The 17,433-nt window shown below is 37.3% G+C and overlaps 1 protein-coding gene across 2 annotated transcripts in view; it reads left to right on the plus strand.

The window, feature by feature from the left end:
* The window catches only part of SLC7A11 (solute carrier family 7 member 11), a 91,096-nt gene that overhangs the window by 10,587 nt on the left and 63,076 nt on the right, over positions 1–17,433 (plus strand). For both annotated transcript variants that reach the window (XM_019419733.2, XM_019419722.2), the window contains exons 4-5: positions 6,806–6,931; positions 10,423–10,522. In XM_019419733.2, coding sequence (XP_019275278.1) covers positions 6,806–6,931; positions 10,423–10,522 — 226 coding nt within the window. The remainder of the gene's footprint in view (positions 1–6,805; positions 6,932–10,422; positions 10,523–17,433) is intronic.

The following is a 17,433-nucleotide window of genomic DNA, read 5'->3' on the forward strand; positions in this document are numbered from 1 at the left end:
CCTTTCACATCTCAGTATTCTTACCTGCAGATCCTGTGGACTCTCAGAGAGTGTTTTGTGAGGATTAAATGATATTCACTGAGACAATGTATGTGTAGTGTTTAGGTCATGCCTGCAATTTATTCAGAACAATTACAAGTGGTAGCTATTTATACTCTTGTGGGAAAACATCATTTGAAGTTCCATGAGACTGGGGGCCCTTTTACTGCCATATTTCCAGCCCTTCTCATGGCTCCTAGTATGGCGTTTGTGTTCAATAAATATTTGTTGACTGATTTTTTATGCGGAAAGATCTACGAAATTTTCTCTAGCAGAAAAGTCTACTCGTTAAACCTGGAGGATTACACGTCTTCAGTTTTCTCACACAGCAGGACAATGGTGGGAAATGAAATACAGTTTGCTGAATGTGATATTCAGAACTAATACCATGAGCTTTTGTGGGATGAACTATCTTAGCATAGTAGTTACAGCTTAGGCTTTGAAGGCAAACAACCTGGAGTTGAAACTTAGTGTCACAATTTCTTAGTTGTGTGATTTGGAGCTAAATATTAAACCTTCTTAAGCATTACTTTTATTTATTAGTAAGATACCTGTGAAAAGATAATCTGTCTTGGATGGCTGCGGAGAGGTGAAATTACGTCAGGTTTTTAAGGCCTTTAGCAAAGTGCCTGGCCCAGAGAAAGTACTTAATATATCTGGTGTCCCACTGAAGGATTGGACTAATAGCCATTATTGTAACCATTTTATTCTTGTCCCTCAAATAACTGAGGCAGAATCATACCGTGATTATTTGAAAAGAAGACAGAGGTCATCTCTTTGAGAGATTTGTAAATTTACAATAAAAGTTTTAAAAGGTATCTCTCGTGTGGGCGTACGTATTTCTCAACTTAAATAAAGGTTATGATTAGCACGCGTTCAGTAGATTTTATGTAAACACAAATCTATAAATATTACCTGCTTTGGACTTGAAATGAGATAGATAAAAGCAATATATTACTATTTTGGTAAGTCTAGATGACTCTTTTTCCTTATCCCAATGCTATTACACTTTTTTGGAGGGAAAATCTGTATTTTGCAGGAGGAAATGGACACTGTACAGACCAAAATTTTGTCACTATTATAGGGAAGGGTAACTACGTGTGTTCTAGTTTACCAAACTCCAGTAGTAGAGATTGGTGGTAAAATAGTTCACAAAGCCTGTGTTAATCTTGGATGAACCTAGACATTTTCTTCCATTTTTGCCATTGTTTATAACATCAGCTTAAAAGTTTTGATGTTCCATTTGCAAGCTTGAGACTGTGAGGAATTGGGTTCCTATAATTTGGAGATTTCACTGAAAGAGAAAACAAGGTATTGTTATGACTCAGTGTGGTAGGTAATGTAAATCAGTGGTCTGTCTGGGACCGTGAAACTAACTTTAAGAAGAATTTAGCTTTAATGGGGCAACCAACCAGGGGTGGAGATGGAGACAAAGAAGGAGAAACGTACCGGGGGGGGGGGGGGGGGGGGGGGCAAATCTTTCACATTCCAAGTTGTTACATATGAGTGTGTGCTAAGGGTGGAAAGTTGGTGAGACGTAGAAAATAGAGTTTAACTGCATGAATTGCTTCCGTGTATTCTTTAGGGAAGGAAAGAGTTTGTGATCATTTGAAACGGCTAGTTCAATTGTAGAAAAGAGAGGAAACCTGAAAGATCTTGCTACAATCAAGTCACAGAAAGAAAGATTTCAAGTTTTGTGAAATGTTGACCAAACATTTGAGAAGGGACACTGGGGTAGGAGTGGGCAGTTACTGAATGCTAATCGATCTGCCCTTTGTTTAAAGTATTGGACTTCCTTGCTGTCAAATTAATAAAAATGAAAAGGTTTTGCTTATCCCAAATCCTTTCCATTCGAGTAAACATGTCAGGCACAGGGAAGTCGAGCTGGGAAATCTTAGGCATTCGCATCAGGTGCTCTCTGCTAGCCCATTGTGGACATTACTCCCTTCTGTGCGACATCATCAAGTTTCACTGTCCTTGTGGCTTTGGTAAAAACTGAAGGATGTTCAATACTTAAAATGATATCCAGTCTTTTGTTCTGGTCTCCTGAAACTATTCCCTATGTAGGTATACAATTCAATGGCAGAATATTATGGTAAAAATACTTTCTTTAAAATATGAAATCTAGTGCCAGATCCATTCCTAACAATCTTCAATCCCAACTTCCTTCCTGGCTTAGTGTGTATAGGTGAGTAAAGAGCCCCACCCTGCTTCTCACACCTTGCGGGAATAATTAGAGGAAGGAAGAAAATAACACCGTGAGTGCATTATAAGAACAAATTAGCCACTTCCATTACTATATGACTGTACTTTCTTTTCCCAAACTGTTTTCCTGCCATCACTGAATTGCATGAAAGAAAATCCAGGACCAGTTCTGAGTTAGCATTTCAAATATAGCTTGTGGAGTGGTTTTGCTTAAATATTCTGAAGACTGGCTATGCCTACACCTTTTTTCACCATAGCTAAATTGCCAAGACAATGAGTTCTTAGGTAGGTATACATGGTATTGATATATATATAAGGACTGAAAAATAATAACCATATCCTTCTGGAGGATGACAAACAAAATGTGGGAAATTGCTGCCAAGGTAAACATGAACCTTAACAGCGAGAGGCAGAGCCACTAGGAGTTTGAAAGGACTAGGTATATTAGTGAGATCATGTCTTTGGAGCTATTCCTGCATTATCTCCTGTGAGCTAGGGGTAAAAGTGTGGACTCTGAGGTCAGTTTACCTAGGCTCCAATCCTATCTTCACACTTACCTGTGTGAACATGAGCGAGTTAAATGCTATCTCAAGTTTCAGCTGCCCATCTGAAAAATTATGCCAGCAATGATGGTGACCACATCATAGAGAGATAAGGATTAAATAACATTATCCACGTAAAGTCTTTGTACAATATCTGCCATATAGTAATAGTTTACAATTATTTGATGCTTGCATTTTTATCCCAGGCATTGAGATCCTAGATCTCTCTGGTTTTTAAAGATGTTTATAGCTAGAGGGGCTTATCCTCTCTGAAATTAGTACGTTCAGGCAATGAATGCTAACAAAGAGAGTGGTAACTCAGGCAGATGTTATGAAAACCAGTGGACTGATCGACTTTAACTCACCATGCAGCATCCCTATATTTTATCGATTTAGCGTGAAACAGTCAGAAGCCAGAAGCCAGAGAGAACCTGAACCTGAGAGAAAACCCAGTACACCCAGCTTCAGTAATCTCACTCTGCAAATCCAAAGATAGACTTGAATAGAGAAGTGCAGACAGAAAACCTTGTCAGTCCTTAAATCCCAGTGTAAGTCCTTCGCGTTCCCCTAAACATCTTCTTCAGATACAGCTCCCTTCTAAACATGTATTTCTTATCTCCAGGGCCGGTTGGTTGGTGGGTCGGTCAGTTGGTCGGTCAGTCTGTCTGTCTGCCTACCTATCTATCTTTCATTCTTGCATTTCAGTTCTTAGCAGACTCACTATAAGTAAGTAAATAAAAATGATATATCACGGTATTTTCATTTGGGCAAGAGAAAAAGCCAAAGTTGATATAAATATTTTCTAATTGTGAAATTTACAATTATTATTCAAATGAAGTAAAGCTAAGTAGGACCACAGAACTTACTCAAATTTCTTTTATTACAATGTGGGTAGATAGTCTGTATAAAAACAAAGAAGATATGATGTGTTTCAGAAACACAGAAAGCTCTTGCATTTAGTGAATCCCAAATCCCCTTTTCAATATTGTTGGATAAGCAACATATGTAGACTTAAATTTCTGTGTAAAGACACATGATGAAGCAGCATTTCTAGTCACTTGAGGACCTTCACAGTGCCTCTGTACTTGCTGCCTTGTTACTTGTTAAGCCTTATCCTTCAGGGTCATAAAGGTACATCTCAGCTGGAATTTGGTATACCAAATAATGAGTGCAATGTCTGCATGTTCAGATAATGTGAGGTTTTGAGAAACCTTTGAGAGAAATCAGTTTTAACCAGAGTTTTTTCTTCAGCTGCCTGAGAGGAAAGCAAGGTGAGATTATCAATTCATAAGATTGCTTTGATTTTTCTAAGAACACTTTGCAAAGTATAAAAGAAAACCCCAAATGCTCACTTTTTTTTCTCTTTCAATAGACATTAAGACTTACACTCTTTATGAAAGTAACAAATCCCCTTTCCTCTTCTCAGATAGAGGTTCCAAAAATAAGAATGCCTCTTTCTCTCTCCCCCCCCCTCTCTTTTCTTTCCCTCTCTCCCTCTCTCCTTTCTCCCATCCACCTTTATTTTCTCCTTCCTCCCTCCTTCCCTCCCTCCCTCTTCCCTTGTCTTGTCTTGCCTTCCCTTGCCTTCCCTTCCCTTGCCTTCCCTTCCCTTGCCTTCCCTTCCTTGCCTTCCCTTCCCTTCCCTTGCCTTCCCTTGCCTTCCCTTCCCTTCCCTTCCCCTCTTTCTCTTTCTCTTTCCTTTGTACTTTTTTTCCCTATATACAACTCTTTTCTATTGTGGAGTACTTTCAGAAATAGTGTTTCAGGTTTTAGGAGCTCTATTTAAAAGAAAGCAGTGCTCTTTTGTTGGTGGTAGGAACATGAGTCCAGTTTTTTTTTTAGGTCAGTGTTGTCCCTTTAACTAAATAATGCTCTTCATATGATGACTCATTTATCACAGTCATTTGTATAGAAAAAAAGAAAGGGATAAGTGGATGATGAAGTGGGGAACAGAGCTGCATTAAATTATTTCCAACATATAAGTGCTTTATGTTGGAGAAAGAAAAATAATTTTATTTTTTATCCATCCTCTGACAAAGTAATGCACTCTGCCATTAACAATGGACCTGCTTTTTTTCATGTTTTTAGCTTCAAACATAGGTAAAATATTTCCCTTAGCCTCGCATGGATCCTATATGGGGTTCCAGCCTTCCTGATCATTCTTATCATTACTCCTTTGAGACATTTCTTCATTAGTAGTCTCCTGTTTAACTTTGTGTGGGATCTCCTGATCCCTTATTTTCCCATCTTTGAGATTTTTCAAGAATGAAAATTGCTTTATTGATTTTCACTTTAAAAAGCTGCAGGTCCATTATAAAAATTATTAAATGTAGAAAAAGAAATACAAATTGAAAATTACTGACTATTCCATCATCTATAAATACCTTCTGTTAATGTTTTTGGTAAAACACTGTTTCAGATTCCCCACCCCCCCCCTTTATATCTCTCTGCCTTTGTGTCTCCATTCATCCATCCATCCATCCATCCATCCATCCATCCATCCATCCATTCTTCTCTCTGTAACTTGCTGTATTGGTCAGAAATATATCATGAATGTCCTTTCGTGCAATACATATTTAACTGCATCATGATTTTAAATGGTTACATAACAAATCATTAAAAAAAGTGTACTTTAGTCTTCCTTTAGGGGTCTAGGTTATTTTTAAATTTTGCCATTACTGTATATGTTGTATGTCGATAACATTTCACTGATTCTAAAATTCTGAAATGAGCTAGTGATTATATGATGCAGTGGAAACTATGGAGATAACCGATTACTGTAGAATATGAATACTTCCTATTGCAACTTGAATTATAAAAATCCTGTGTTTTGTTTTATCCCCTGAGAAGTATATTCATACATTTGTGTTATTTGCTTAGGGGGGATACACCTTTTTAAAAATAAAGCTTAAAGATAATAACTGCAAATATCAGGTATGAAACAGCTTTGGAGGGGTGGTTAACACTGAGTATTAACTATCAGAAAGAGCATAAAGTTGAATTCCATGGTCTAGAAGAACCTCTAGAAGTTATTCCAGCAGAGGATAGTAGGCAGAGTCTTAGAGTATCGTCATTCATTTCATGCATTCTTGCCTGAAGGTATTTTTTTTTTCTTTTTTCTTTTTTAACTAAGGATCCAACTCAATCATTTATTCAATAAAACTGTGTTGATTATCTTCCTGGGTCAAATATAGAGTTGAACACAAGCAATACAGAGATCAAATATACTTGTTCTAGTCTCCAGATTCTCATGGTCTACCACATGGGAAAAGTGGATAGTTGAGTGCTACTCAGGAAACTAGACAGCATCAGTAAGAAAGGGAAATTCTGCTGGCTTTAGACCCAAGGTGTGTCCTAGACTGGGAACTCTTTTGGACTCATTAACTTACAACTTTTTTTTCCAAGTCTCCAAACACATTTTGGAAGCCTATATTTTTAAGGAAGGTTGAAAGTCAGTCGTTCATGTGCTGATTGGAAACTGGAGAGGAAAACCAAAGAGTGCTAGATAGGGCTAGTTTTGAGAGTGAAGAATAGAGTTGTAGCCAACTTCTGGACATCTCACCCCTTCTTGAGTGGTTCCATACTGGCAGGTGCATATGGGTAACATCATCACAGGAGGAAATAGTCGCCTGACCTACCAAGCTAGAAAGTCATATTCAGCAATTTGATTGAATATTGTGATGACTTCAGGGTTTTGTTAGAAGATACTTTTATCTGATTTTTAGGAAGCTATAATATATGCCCAATCTTACTGACATATACAAAAAATGAGATAAATTTTTACTGTCCATTGGTTTTATTCAAGCATCTCAAACTTCAATGTGCATAAAAACCACCTAGAGATCTTGTTGAAAGGTATCTATTAGGTCAGGGGCAGTGCCTGAGATTTCACATTTCCAAAATGCTTCTAGGTAATGCCAACTTTGCTGATTAATGGATGGCACTTTGAATAGCGAGGTCTTCATGTCTTCATGCCAATGAGAAATCACCTTTTGTAACTTTCATTTATTTGTTTGCAGCTGTAGTGATGGTCCTAAACAGCATGAGTGTCAGCTGGAGTGCCCGGATCCAGATTTTCCTAACCTTTTGCAAGCTCACAGCAATTCTGATAATTATAGTCCCTGGAGTTATGCAGCTAATTAAAGGTATGGACTGGAAAGTAAATGCTTTTTAAAATACGTATCTGCTTTTGATCTCTTCTAGCCCTAACTTTTGCTTGTACTAGCAGAATCCCTTAATTAGTCTCTGCTTGTGGAACTTAGACTCTATACTGTCATCTAATTGATTTGAAAGACGGTTGCATTGGGGTGTGTTGGTATTTACAGCTGAATGGCAACAAGAAGATTAAGACTGGGCCAGGCAACAAAATAAGGCATTAGTGAATTCTCTCCATCTATAAACTCTTTGGAGTGAAACTCAAAGTGGAAAAAAAATTGCAATTAGTTTTAACTACAGATACCTATATCCTCTTAGTTTTACTTTAAAATAGTTCAATAATAGTAATAAAGACTAGAGAAGAAAGGATATCTGGAAAATGATGAAAGATGACCAATAATTCTCTTACTCTATGGCTATTACTGCTTTTATCTTGAGAATAGAGTCTTGACAGAAAGGGAGTCAGATATGGGACTAGCATTCCTAAAAACCAAATATTATCTGACAAAAAAGTTGTAAAACTTAATTTTTATTGTTACATTAACAATAATTAGGAGCTGCTAATTGTCCATTTATGAATAGAAGATCTTAGAACTGTCCTGGCTCAATGTTCGCATCAAATCCAGCAACTTCAGCCAACTCAGAGGAGATACGATAAAGATTTTAATGCCATGGCTTACGCTAAAGAAAGAGAAGACATGAGCTCGCTCTTCCAATTCACATTGGTCCCCATAGAGCTAGCCTGCTCATTTTATCTGATCAATTAGAAATGCAGAGAAAATAATCTGTTTTATTGCTGCTTTCTTTTTCTGAGCTAACTCGTTAGTCTTCTGTAAGGGGTTTCTTCCATTTGTGGAAAGTGCAGAGACTCTGAGTTGTTGACCCTACTTTAGTTCTAGTTTAGGTTCCAAAAGATGATGTACTATCCTTTAAAACTAAGATTTTTTTTTCTTTTTGGTGTAATATAACACTGTAGTCATTTTTTTTCCACCTATTGATATATGTATGAAGTGAGGTTTTCCAAAGGTTATTTTATTGCAAATTCCTTAAGAGCAGAGATCACAGTGTATTTTTTGGGTCGTTTTTGACATTTGAAATAGAATGATCTTTTAATTAATACTTATGCTATCAGTGCTTAATGTGAACAGGCTTCCTCTTCTAGTTCACCTAGTAGAGAAATACCGTAAGAATATTACTACATTTAAAGTAAATTTTAATATTTTGGAGATCATATTTAGCAAGTGTATTTACTCTATTACTACAAAATGTTGATTTTCTTTCTAACTTAATCACATATTTTTCACATTAATTTGAAACTCCAAGAAGAGAAAAGCTTTATTGATACAGATTATGCACTTATTTCCACTCTAATAAGATCTTGAAAATATTTGTGTGGTCTATATTTATTTATGAGGATTTGGTAAACTTTCCTTTGAATATTAGGATTTTCATATTCCTGAGACCTCTGTTATGCGGCCAAAATATTCCTGAAGTTTAGAAAAGCCTGTCTTTTGTAATATTTTAAAAATAACATTTTTTAGGATTTATGCTTTAGGACCTGGTCTTTAACAAAGTTTAGTTTCTCTTCTTGATTATTCAGTACTGTACTCTTAGAATATTATCTCTTTTGGCCAAGGAGACAATAGGTCATGATAAAAGAATATTCAATAGATATTTTTATCTGAGCCCCAGTATTTATATTTCCCTTCTATGAGGTATTTCTAAATTCACTGTGTCATTTTTTTTTTTTTAAATGAACTATATTTTGGAACTGGACACTTTGAGGGAAAAATTATTTAGCACACAATTCAACTTTCTTTGTTTTTGGTCTCAAAACTCATACTTATTATATTAATATATATTGTTGTCTGGGCAACCCAGGTAAGAATTGAGATTTGAATGAAGAGAGAGGGTCGTAATCACATACATCATCCAACTTCCATCCTCCTTTTATTTACTTAAGTGAAGACCAATTTCGAAACAAAGTCACATTTCCCCTCTGGGTGATCTCATTTGCTATTTTCTTTGGGAAAGAGACTTTTTTTGTATTTAACTTTGAATATTGGCTGAATAAATCTGAATTTTGGTAGGGTTTTTCTTGGTAGTTATCCAAAGATACACACGAAAAAGGCCCAGTATCATTCATGAAGTAGGGAAAAATGTTAAGAATTAAAGCATTCAATCCACATGTTGATGCATAATTTGTTAAAATCTATCCATTTTAAAATTTAGTATAATTCCTTTTCAGTGTTTGTAAAAGGAAACTACGTCATTCTCTAAGACGTAGTATTAGTGGACTTTCTCCGTAAAGGCCAGACAGTAAATATTTTCAACTTTACATGCTATACAGTCTCTGTCACGACTACCCAATTCTGTTGTTGCAGGGTGAAATCAGCCATAGACTGGTAATATCAATCCTAATACACAAACAAGTAGGCCTAGCTGTGCTCCAATAAAATTTTATTTAACACAGAAGCTTTGAAAGGCCAGATTGGGTCCACAGGGTTTACCAACAATGGTGGATGCCTAATAGATTACAGGTTGAAAACAGAAAGAAGAAAGAAAGTTAAATGATATGAGAAGGTGGTTCTTGGATTTTTTTGCTACCTCCTCATTGAGAGTAGACCTGTCGATATTTCTTTTCCAAGTATAGAAGACAGAGCAGTCTGCCAGCAAGATAAGACACTTTGGCATGAACATTATTTTGAGTTAAGAACAATCCAAACACAGTAGGTTCAGGAAAAACTTTTTACCCCATCCTGCTTATACCAGGAAGAGAGCTATTAACAGAGATTCTTTTTTACTTAAGAGACTCATCTGCATAACAGGGCAACTTTTGTTTTCCAAACATCTCCTTTTACCTTCCTACAAATGTCTTTCTCCCCTTTGTATCCTCAGAATGCTACCCCTCTTCTTAGCTCATCTAAGTGTCATACTGTCTCACTGTCTTTGGAATCTCCATGTCTGTGGAGGTTCCCATATGTACGTTTACTAAATTTGATTTTCTCCTGTTAATCTGCCTCATGTCAGTTTAAGTGTTAGTCCAGCTAGAAGGATATGGAAGGGCAGAGGAAATTCTAGCTTCCCAACACAAGCTTTACATTATCTTCATTTAAAAGAATTCTACTACACTCCTATGAACTATAGCTTACAGAGTATTCTTTAGTCTTCTTTCATGCTCAAACTCTAAAAGAGCAGAGGCACACTCAAACACGGAAATGGTTTTTAAATGCTATTTTCCTCTTTGCTATAATTTTATTAGAAAAGAAATGTGAAGTAGTTAGTGTTAGTGGTGATCCATATACTTTTGGGCCTCCTTCTCTAGAACGGATAAAGTATTAATAGATAAATCTGGCAATGAGCAGGGAGTGAGAAATCTGGACCTGGAACAGCATAGTTCATCCCCAACCCTCCCATTTCTTTCCCCATGTTTATGGCTTATTCTTTGAAAAGTCCTAAAATCTTTCTATTCTCATCGCAGGGCAAACACAACACTTTCAAGATGCCTTTTCAGGAAGAGATGCAAGTATCATGGGGTTGCCACTGGCTTTTTATTATGGGATGTATGCATACGCTGGCTGGTAAGTTGATATCTCTAGATCTGGTGGTTTGTATGGTTCATTAATTCCTTCAAGTAGTTTGGCTAAGTGCCAAGCAAGGTGCTAGACAGTGTGAATAACCACAATCCAGCACAATCTACTTTTTCTTAAAGTGAGAAAGATGGTGTGGCTCCCTCCACCAGGGCAATTACTGTGCATATGACTTAACGTAAACATAACTGAGTTTTTCAGTCAAGGTGACTATTAGATTTAGCCTGGTGTTGTAAAAAAACAAACAAATGTGGGCCTTAATGTTACTGAAAGATCTATCACAGCCATTAAGTCAGGAAACAAATGGGTGAGCCCTGGTGCATGTTGCCAGGACCAACTGCTCCATCCTGGTGACTCCTGAGGGGGCTGGACAAATTGAAAGTACACCTCCTGGGCTGAGCTTGCCAACACTGTTGCCGAACAAACTTGGATAAACGTGTCACAAGAGAAGCCAAATGCAAAGAGGGTTTGGAAAAGAGGAAGAGAGAAATTTGTTCTGGGTGCTGGCAGCGGGGGGAGGTGACAAGCTCAAGCGTTAACAATCCACCTCTCCACCGATAAGAAGGACACCTAGAATTTTATAGGGAGAGGTTGGAGCATCTGTGCAAAAGAGCGGACAGTGGGTATGTTTTCAGTCCATGATCATGGGTAGGGACTGGGATGTGTGGGGTGTGGTCTTCTAGGCATTCCGTTGCTATCAGGGCTTTTCTGGTCTGGTGGTTAGAACATTCTGGTCATTGCAAAATGTCTTTGTCAATGCCTCAAGAAAGTGCGATAAGAAATAAGCACAATAGGTTTTAGTTAGAGCATGAGTTAAATGGTCTTATCTATTTCCGGTTTTAACTGCTGGGGTCTATGAGCAAGAGGGCTTGCTGACATTAAGAACCAATACAAATCACTTAGAAGTCTGTATCAGTGAGGACATAACAGTGCCACGGGAAATTAAAGATGAGTTCTTTGCTTGTCAAAAGGCCTTTCAGCTGAAGCTCCAAGGTTGTTTGTGAATAGTGATTAATTGATTTTTCTCTGCTTTCCCATGAGAATGAAATAATTCAGATATAGAAATAAGTAAGATGTACCCAGGAGGTAAAATGATACTCTAAAGGCAGGGTAGGAAAACTAAGATAATGAAATTAGGCATACTAGATAATCTACATTTTACTGGTTCTTACAAATTCCTTAAAATTTCCTCCACATTTGAAAAATAAAGTATGCAGCAAAAATGATGAAAATCACTCTGCCATGGGTACATTGCCTTTGTGCTTTCCAACTGTGATAACCATTCTGGTTGAAGCATTAGAACTTTGTTTCTAATTTATGCCTTACTTTATTCAATAACTTGAATAACAATACTCATGGATAAGAATGGGATTTTTCTCTAATTAAATTTTATCGATGTAAGATTCAGTTGAAGTGACTATTACGAGAAAGCCCACCAGGTAGCAAAGTATTGCTTAAGCATCAAAATCTTTGCAGTAAAATTAAATTTCACAGTTTTGGCATAAATAGTGGCAAAATCTCTTTATTATTATTATTTTTGGAGCTAATAGTTGTACAATTTTAGCTATGAGAGTGTTCTGTAAACATAAAAATAGTATCAGGAAACCACACTAGCTCAAAAATTATGTTAAGTGCATTACAAATGCAAATAAAATGTACTTTCATTCCTTTACTTTTTAGATTTGTACCTTCCAGCTAGTGCATGGAATATAAAGATGTATTTCAAAATAAATGGAATGTTTACCATATAAATCTCAATGAATTATGAAAATACAGCATTAGAGGAAAATCGGGAGGGTACAGGAACTTAAAAAAAAACTTTAACCTAGCTTTTGAAAGACATTCAAAGATTGTAGCTCTAAGGAGTATAGTGTAAAATATTTGTATATTCAAGAAATATTCTTATAGCCATTGTGTGTGTTAATCTTGAATCACACAGTATATTTGAAATCTTTTTATTTTTGTCCAAAGCATAATGTGATGCTGGGCAGAGAGAACAGAGTTGTGATCACAGGGTTCGTAGCAGAATCAACTATTCTATGGCCATTCAGCTTGGATCAAAGCTCTGGTGCCCTGGGGCAGCAGCCAAGCTACTGGGAAGGGCACCCGGAGACCAGAGTGAAGTGGGGAAGTGATAGAAGCTTTCAGCTAGAGCCAAGTGTTGGGAGCCCAGCAATATTCACTCAGGAATGTGGAATGTGGAGATAGTCACAAGGGAGATTTGATTAATTCTATTGAATGAAGTTTCTTTTGCCTGTGACTACCATGCATCTGTTCCCACGGAATCTTAAAATACTCTTCTACCCAACTCACTCTCCCACTACCAGCACCAAATATTCGGGTCGCCCGCTTCATGTAGAGCAAACCTTCTCCACTTCTGTAGGCTTTTGAGAGCTGATCGATTTCTCCATTTCTCTCACTCTTTTCATCTTGAATTATCTTATTATCTGAATATTTTGTTTGATTGGTGCTGAACCCAACATGTGCCTCTCGTTAAAAGGATTTAAGAAAGCAATTTAGGTGATACGGATCAACTTTCTTTAGCAATGCATGAAGTGGGCAGTCTCCACTTTCAAGAGTCCAGAGAAGTGCAAAATGGGATGGAAGACAGGGAACTTTTATAGGATGGGCTTAAATTAGAATTAATTAGAATTCTTAGAATTGTTTCAAAGAATAAGGAACAAGAAAGAGAAAGATAGAAAATGAATAAGGAACAAGGAAATAAAGATAGATCCCAGAGTTGGTGTTTGGGGACTGAGTGCCCTATCTTGGGCCTAGAAGTTTATTTCAATTTCTGTTTACAGGGAAAGTGGGTTTTACGTGAACTTTTGTTTATACTTTTACGCATATAATCCTCATATCCACTCCCTATTTTAAAGAACAGAAAACTGTTGATTTTCTCATATTCTTAAGGGATCAATTCTAGTACTAGAAATTAAGGCCAGGATTTTAAATGGAATGTTATCTGATACAAGTGGTTTGTGGAGAGACAGATAAGTAACTGTATTTCTATAACAAGGTGTTTATGCTACCTGAATGCTGCTTTGTGGATAGGCAGAAATAATCTGGTTATTAATCTATGGCCATCAGTCTTAGAAAAAGGAAGCTGTGTTTAGAAGAAACAGTTCTGTCGGTTTGGAGTTCCAGAGGAAAAGTTAATATCTGGCTGTAAATGGAACAAGATGGAGACTAAAAGAGTTCACAGAGACGGGTATTTATTCCCTTCCCAAATGTGATCCTGCCTCTCTGACCTCTGTCTGTCTTTCACGGTATAATTACAAGACTAGGTGGTGGAATTATAAATGAGGCACTGTAAATGAGCCTCTGCTCTCTGTGCTGCTGCTGTGACAACGTTTGATGCAAACAAAAAGTGTGGGGGGCATTGCAAATAAGTCAGACAGAAGCAGCCACTGTCATCAGAACTCAACCACCTAGGGTGTAAGTAAAAGCAGCAAGACCTTTGTTGTCCAGGAGGCCTTGCTCTGTTAGCAATTCAACTCCTCCATGGTGAATGGGAAAAAGATCCTGCCAAACCTTGGGTCTGAATAAAGTAGGCTTTTGGCCATGAGGAGTGCAGAACCTTTTTAGAATGATGAAAACTCCTTCACAGAAACATGATTAGGGGGAAAGAAATCATTAACCCAGCCAGGTCACAGAGTTGGGTCAGAGCAACTTTAATATCATTGCCAATGTCTGCATTCAGAGAGATAGGTCTGCCAGTGTTCCCTGTGGCCCAAGGGAACTCAACCAATTTCAGTCCCATATCCTGATCCAAAGCTAAATATTGCTTGGTGGGATTTTTTTTAAACTGTGTAATAGAAAGTTTTCCGGTGTCTTTCTTCTCCCTTTTAAATCCTATCCTCTAGTGGATTTAGTCTTTCGAAAGCACCTGCTGGGATTATTTTGTACCATTGTGTCAAATCTAATCTAAAGAATAAGTTTTTTTTAAAAATAATTCACATAGTTGGGTACTGGGATGCATTCACAGCTTTGTGGTGCTTTTTATACACAATTATGGAAGAGCTGAAACAATAGATCTTGTGAACATTCTCTAGAGGCCTTGAGGAGATGTACAGCAAGGAGAATGCTATGGACTCATTGCTGGAAACTAGGAGAGCATAAAGGTGTATTTCCCATAGGATGTGAATGTTTGGACCAAAATAGGAAGCTTTCTCCTTTGCACCCCCACCCAGCCTTTTCCTTTTCTCTATTCTCTGGAGCTATGGCAAATATTTCAAATTGTGGCCTCCCCCCCCCCCCCCACAAATGTTTCCTTTCTTGCTGTAAACATTGTTGGAAAACACCAGTTTCTAAAACAACTATTAAGAAGGAACTGGATATTTTTGACGTGAGAAGCCTGGAAACCTCTCTCTCTCTCTCTCTCTCTCTCTCTCTCTCTCTCTCTCTCTGTGTGTGTGTGTGTGTGTGTGTGTGTGTGTGTGTGTGTGTTTTGTTTCATTTTGGGGGGATTTTTTTTTCTTTTTTTCCCCTGCATGTTCTTCCTGTATTTCCCATTGCTTTGGCCTTATAACAAACACATGAAATCCCTCAGAGTGCATATTCCAGATATAAGTATTGATTGTTACTTGCCTTCCTGGTATAACTACAGCCTCTATTTTTAGAAACTTACTCTCCAGTCATTAAAAAATATCCTTGGCTGCTAACTTTTTAGATCACCTTTATTGCTACTATTCTGTCAGCTATTCAAATGTTTCTACTTAAGACACAGTCCTTAAAATATTAGATGTCTTCACCTTGTTAAAAGATAAACTGAAGCGTATTAAAATTTTTAAGACTTTATTTGAGCAAAAATCAATTTGAATCAGGCAGCATTTAATCTAGCAGATAGAATGGAGCTCAGAGGAACTGTACAAAATGAAAAGACTTTTATAGGCAGAAGGGAGCAGGAACAAAGAAGTTAGTGTAGGCAAAAAAGCAGTTGGTTTTTGCAAGGTTACTTTCATTTAAACGATGGCAGAGATCTATCAGGCAGATTACCTAACTAGTACTAATCAAGTGATTCCTGAGTGGCTGGTTTAAAGTTCCGTTACTGGGAGAGTTGAAACTATAATTGCCTTGGTTTGGTGTTGTGGAGCTTAGCATAAGTGACTCCATTTGGAGCTTATTGTCTAGTGTTTAACAACCATGAACATCAACTTTCTACTTGTGAATTTAGATGGGTTTTTATAAAGATGGGATAAGACAGGTTTTCTCATTCTTGTTTTAAGCTATGACATACTTGATATTAAAGTCTGTTGGGCTAATATTCTAGCCATTTGGTTTTAGGTTATAGAAAATTCACACTTACAGACCCAAGCTTCTGTGTACCTATATTAATAGCTATTTTATCTTCCATGGAATAAGAGAATAGAAAAGTGTTTTGAAAATATGACTTTTTTTATTTTGTGGAAATGCCCTAAATGTATGAAATGAAGAAGAGAAATGTCTTTGTCTTCATATGTTTAGCTCTCCCGTTATGATCTCTTAGCTTTCCCATCTTCGCAATCAAATTATCTACATATGCTTGTTTGAGGATGGAGTCTGCCTTGGTCATACATCTTAGAACCTTGAAAAAGAACTATAAGGGCTTAAAAGAGTATCCAGCAATCCCTTTAGATTGGAAAAAGAAGTCAAGGTTGCAAGGTGGTAGACATTTCTGGGTGGGGTGAGTAGAGTCACAAAGTCAAGGAAAGGAATCTGAATTTCTTTCTCTAGGGCCATAACTTTAGGGGGATATTTGTAATCCTATCAAACTTGAAAGTGAACTATTTTGTGCCTAGAATACTTTTTGTCATGTAAGGGACCCAGAAAAGCGTTCAGGACTTGGGAAAAGTGTCCAAAATGTTCTGCTGTTTAGTTATCCACTTATAGTGTAATGACTGTATGTCTAAAAATGCAACTTCATAGTCTTGTGACTTGAGGTATCTGGATAGGCACATACCAGAAAACAGTGAATTGAAAGGAAGAAGTGAAGATTAAGAATCTATTATCTTTGATCCCGTTGTCAGTTCCTACTTGCCCTTGTGTGCAAGTATGAAGCCATGAACTCTAAAACTGAGAAATGCTATTGTCACACTTCTATTGTCCTATAAGCTTTGATTGACCTGCCACCACTACTAAAATCTGGATTCCTGAAGCCTAAGGCCATCTGGTACTTAAAGTCTGTTCTCACTACCCCTGACACACTTTAGAGCTGCAAAATACTAAACTGTGGCTTCCACCCCTGTGCTTGTGTGCTATACTCAGTCTGGAATGTTCTTACACCACTTCACTAGGGCTAGACGTTAAGCATTTTTGAGGACTCAACTTGGGTGATGGCTTCTCTAGAAAATCTTCCCTGACTTGCCAGTCTGGGTTAGACCTTGCCTCTGGCTCCCATGGTACCCTGTGCACACTCCAGCACTGGCTCCTATGCTACATTGCACAAGTCTATGCTCCACTGTATATACTATGAGGTCCTTGAGGAGAATTAGTGTGGATTTTCCACTTTGTTTTCCCTAGTGGCTGACACGTGATAATCTCCTATATTGCTGGGAATGCAAAAATGGAAAAAAATAGTTTGACTCTAAACATACATCCACTTGTTGACTCAGTGATTATATTCTGAGTATTTTGGGGATTGCCTGGTCCCCAAAAGAACATGCATAGGCATATTTATGGTATCTATTCATAATAGCTATATATTGGAAGTAATCCAAAACCATCAACAGTAGAATGTATAGTGTAACAGTACAATAGAACACATCAATAAAAATAATGAATTATTGTTACATACAACAACATGGGTGAGGCTCATGAAAATAAAGCTCAGGAAAAAAAAGCCAGACACAAAATAATAAATATTGTATAATAGTTATACAGGCAAATATTAGTCTAGTGTGATGAAACAAAAAAACTTAGCA

Source organism: Panthera pardus, unplaced genomic scaffold, assembly GCF_024362965.1.
Source record: "Panthera pardus isolate Hobbes unplaced genomic scaffold, ASM2436296v1 HiC_scaffold_13, whole genome shotgun sequence".
Taxonomy (NCBI): domain Eukaryota; kingdom Metazoa; phylum Chordata; class Mammalia; order Carnivora; family Felidae; genus Panthera; species Panthera pardus.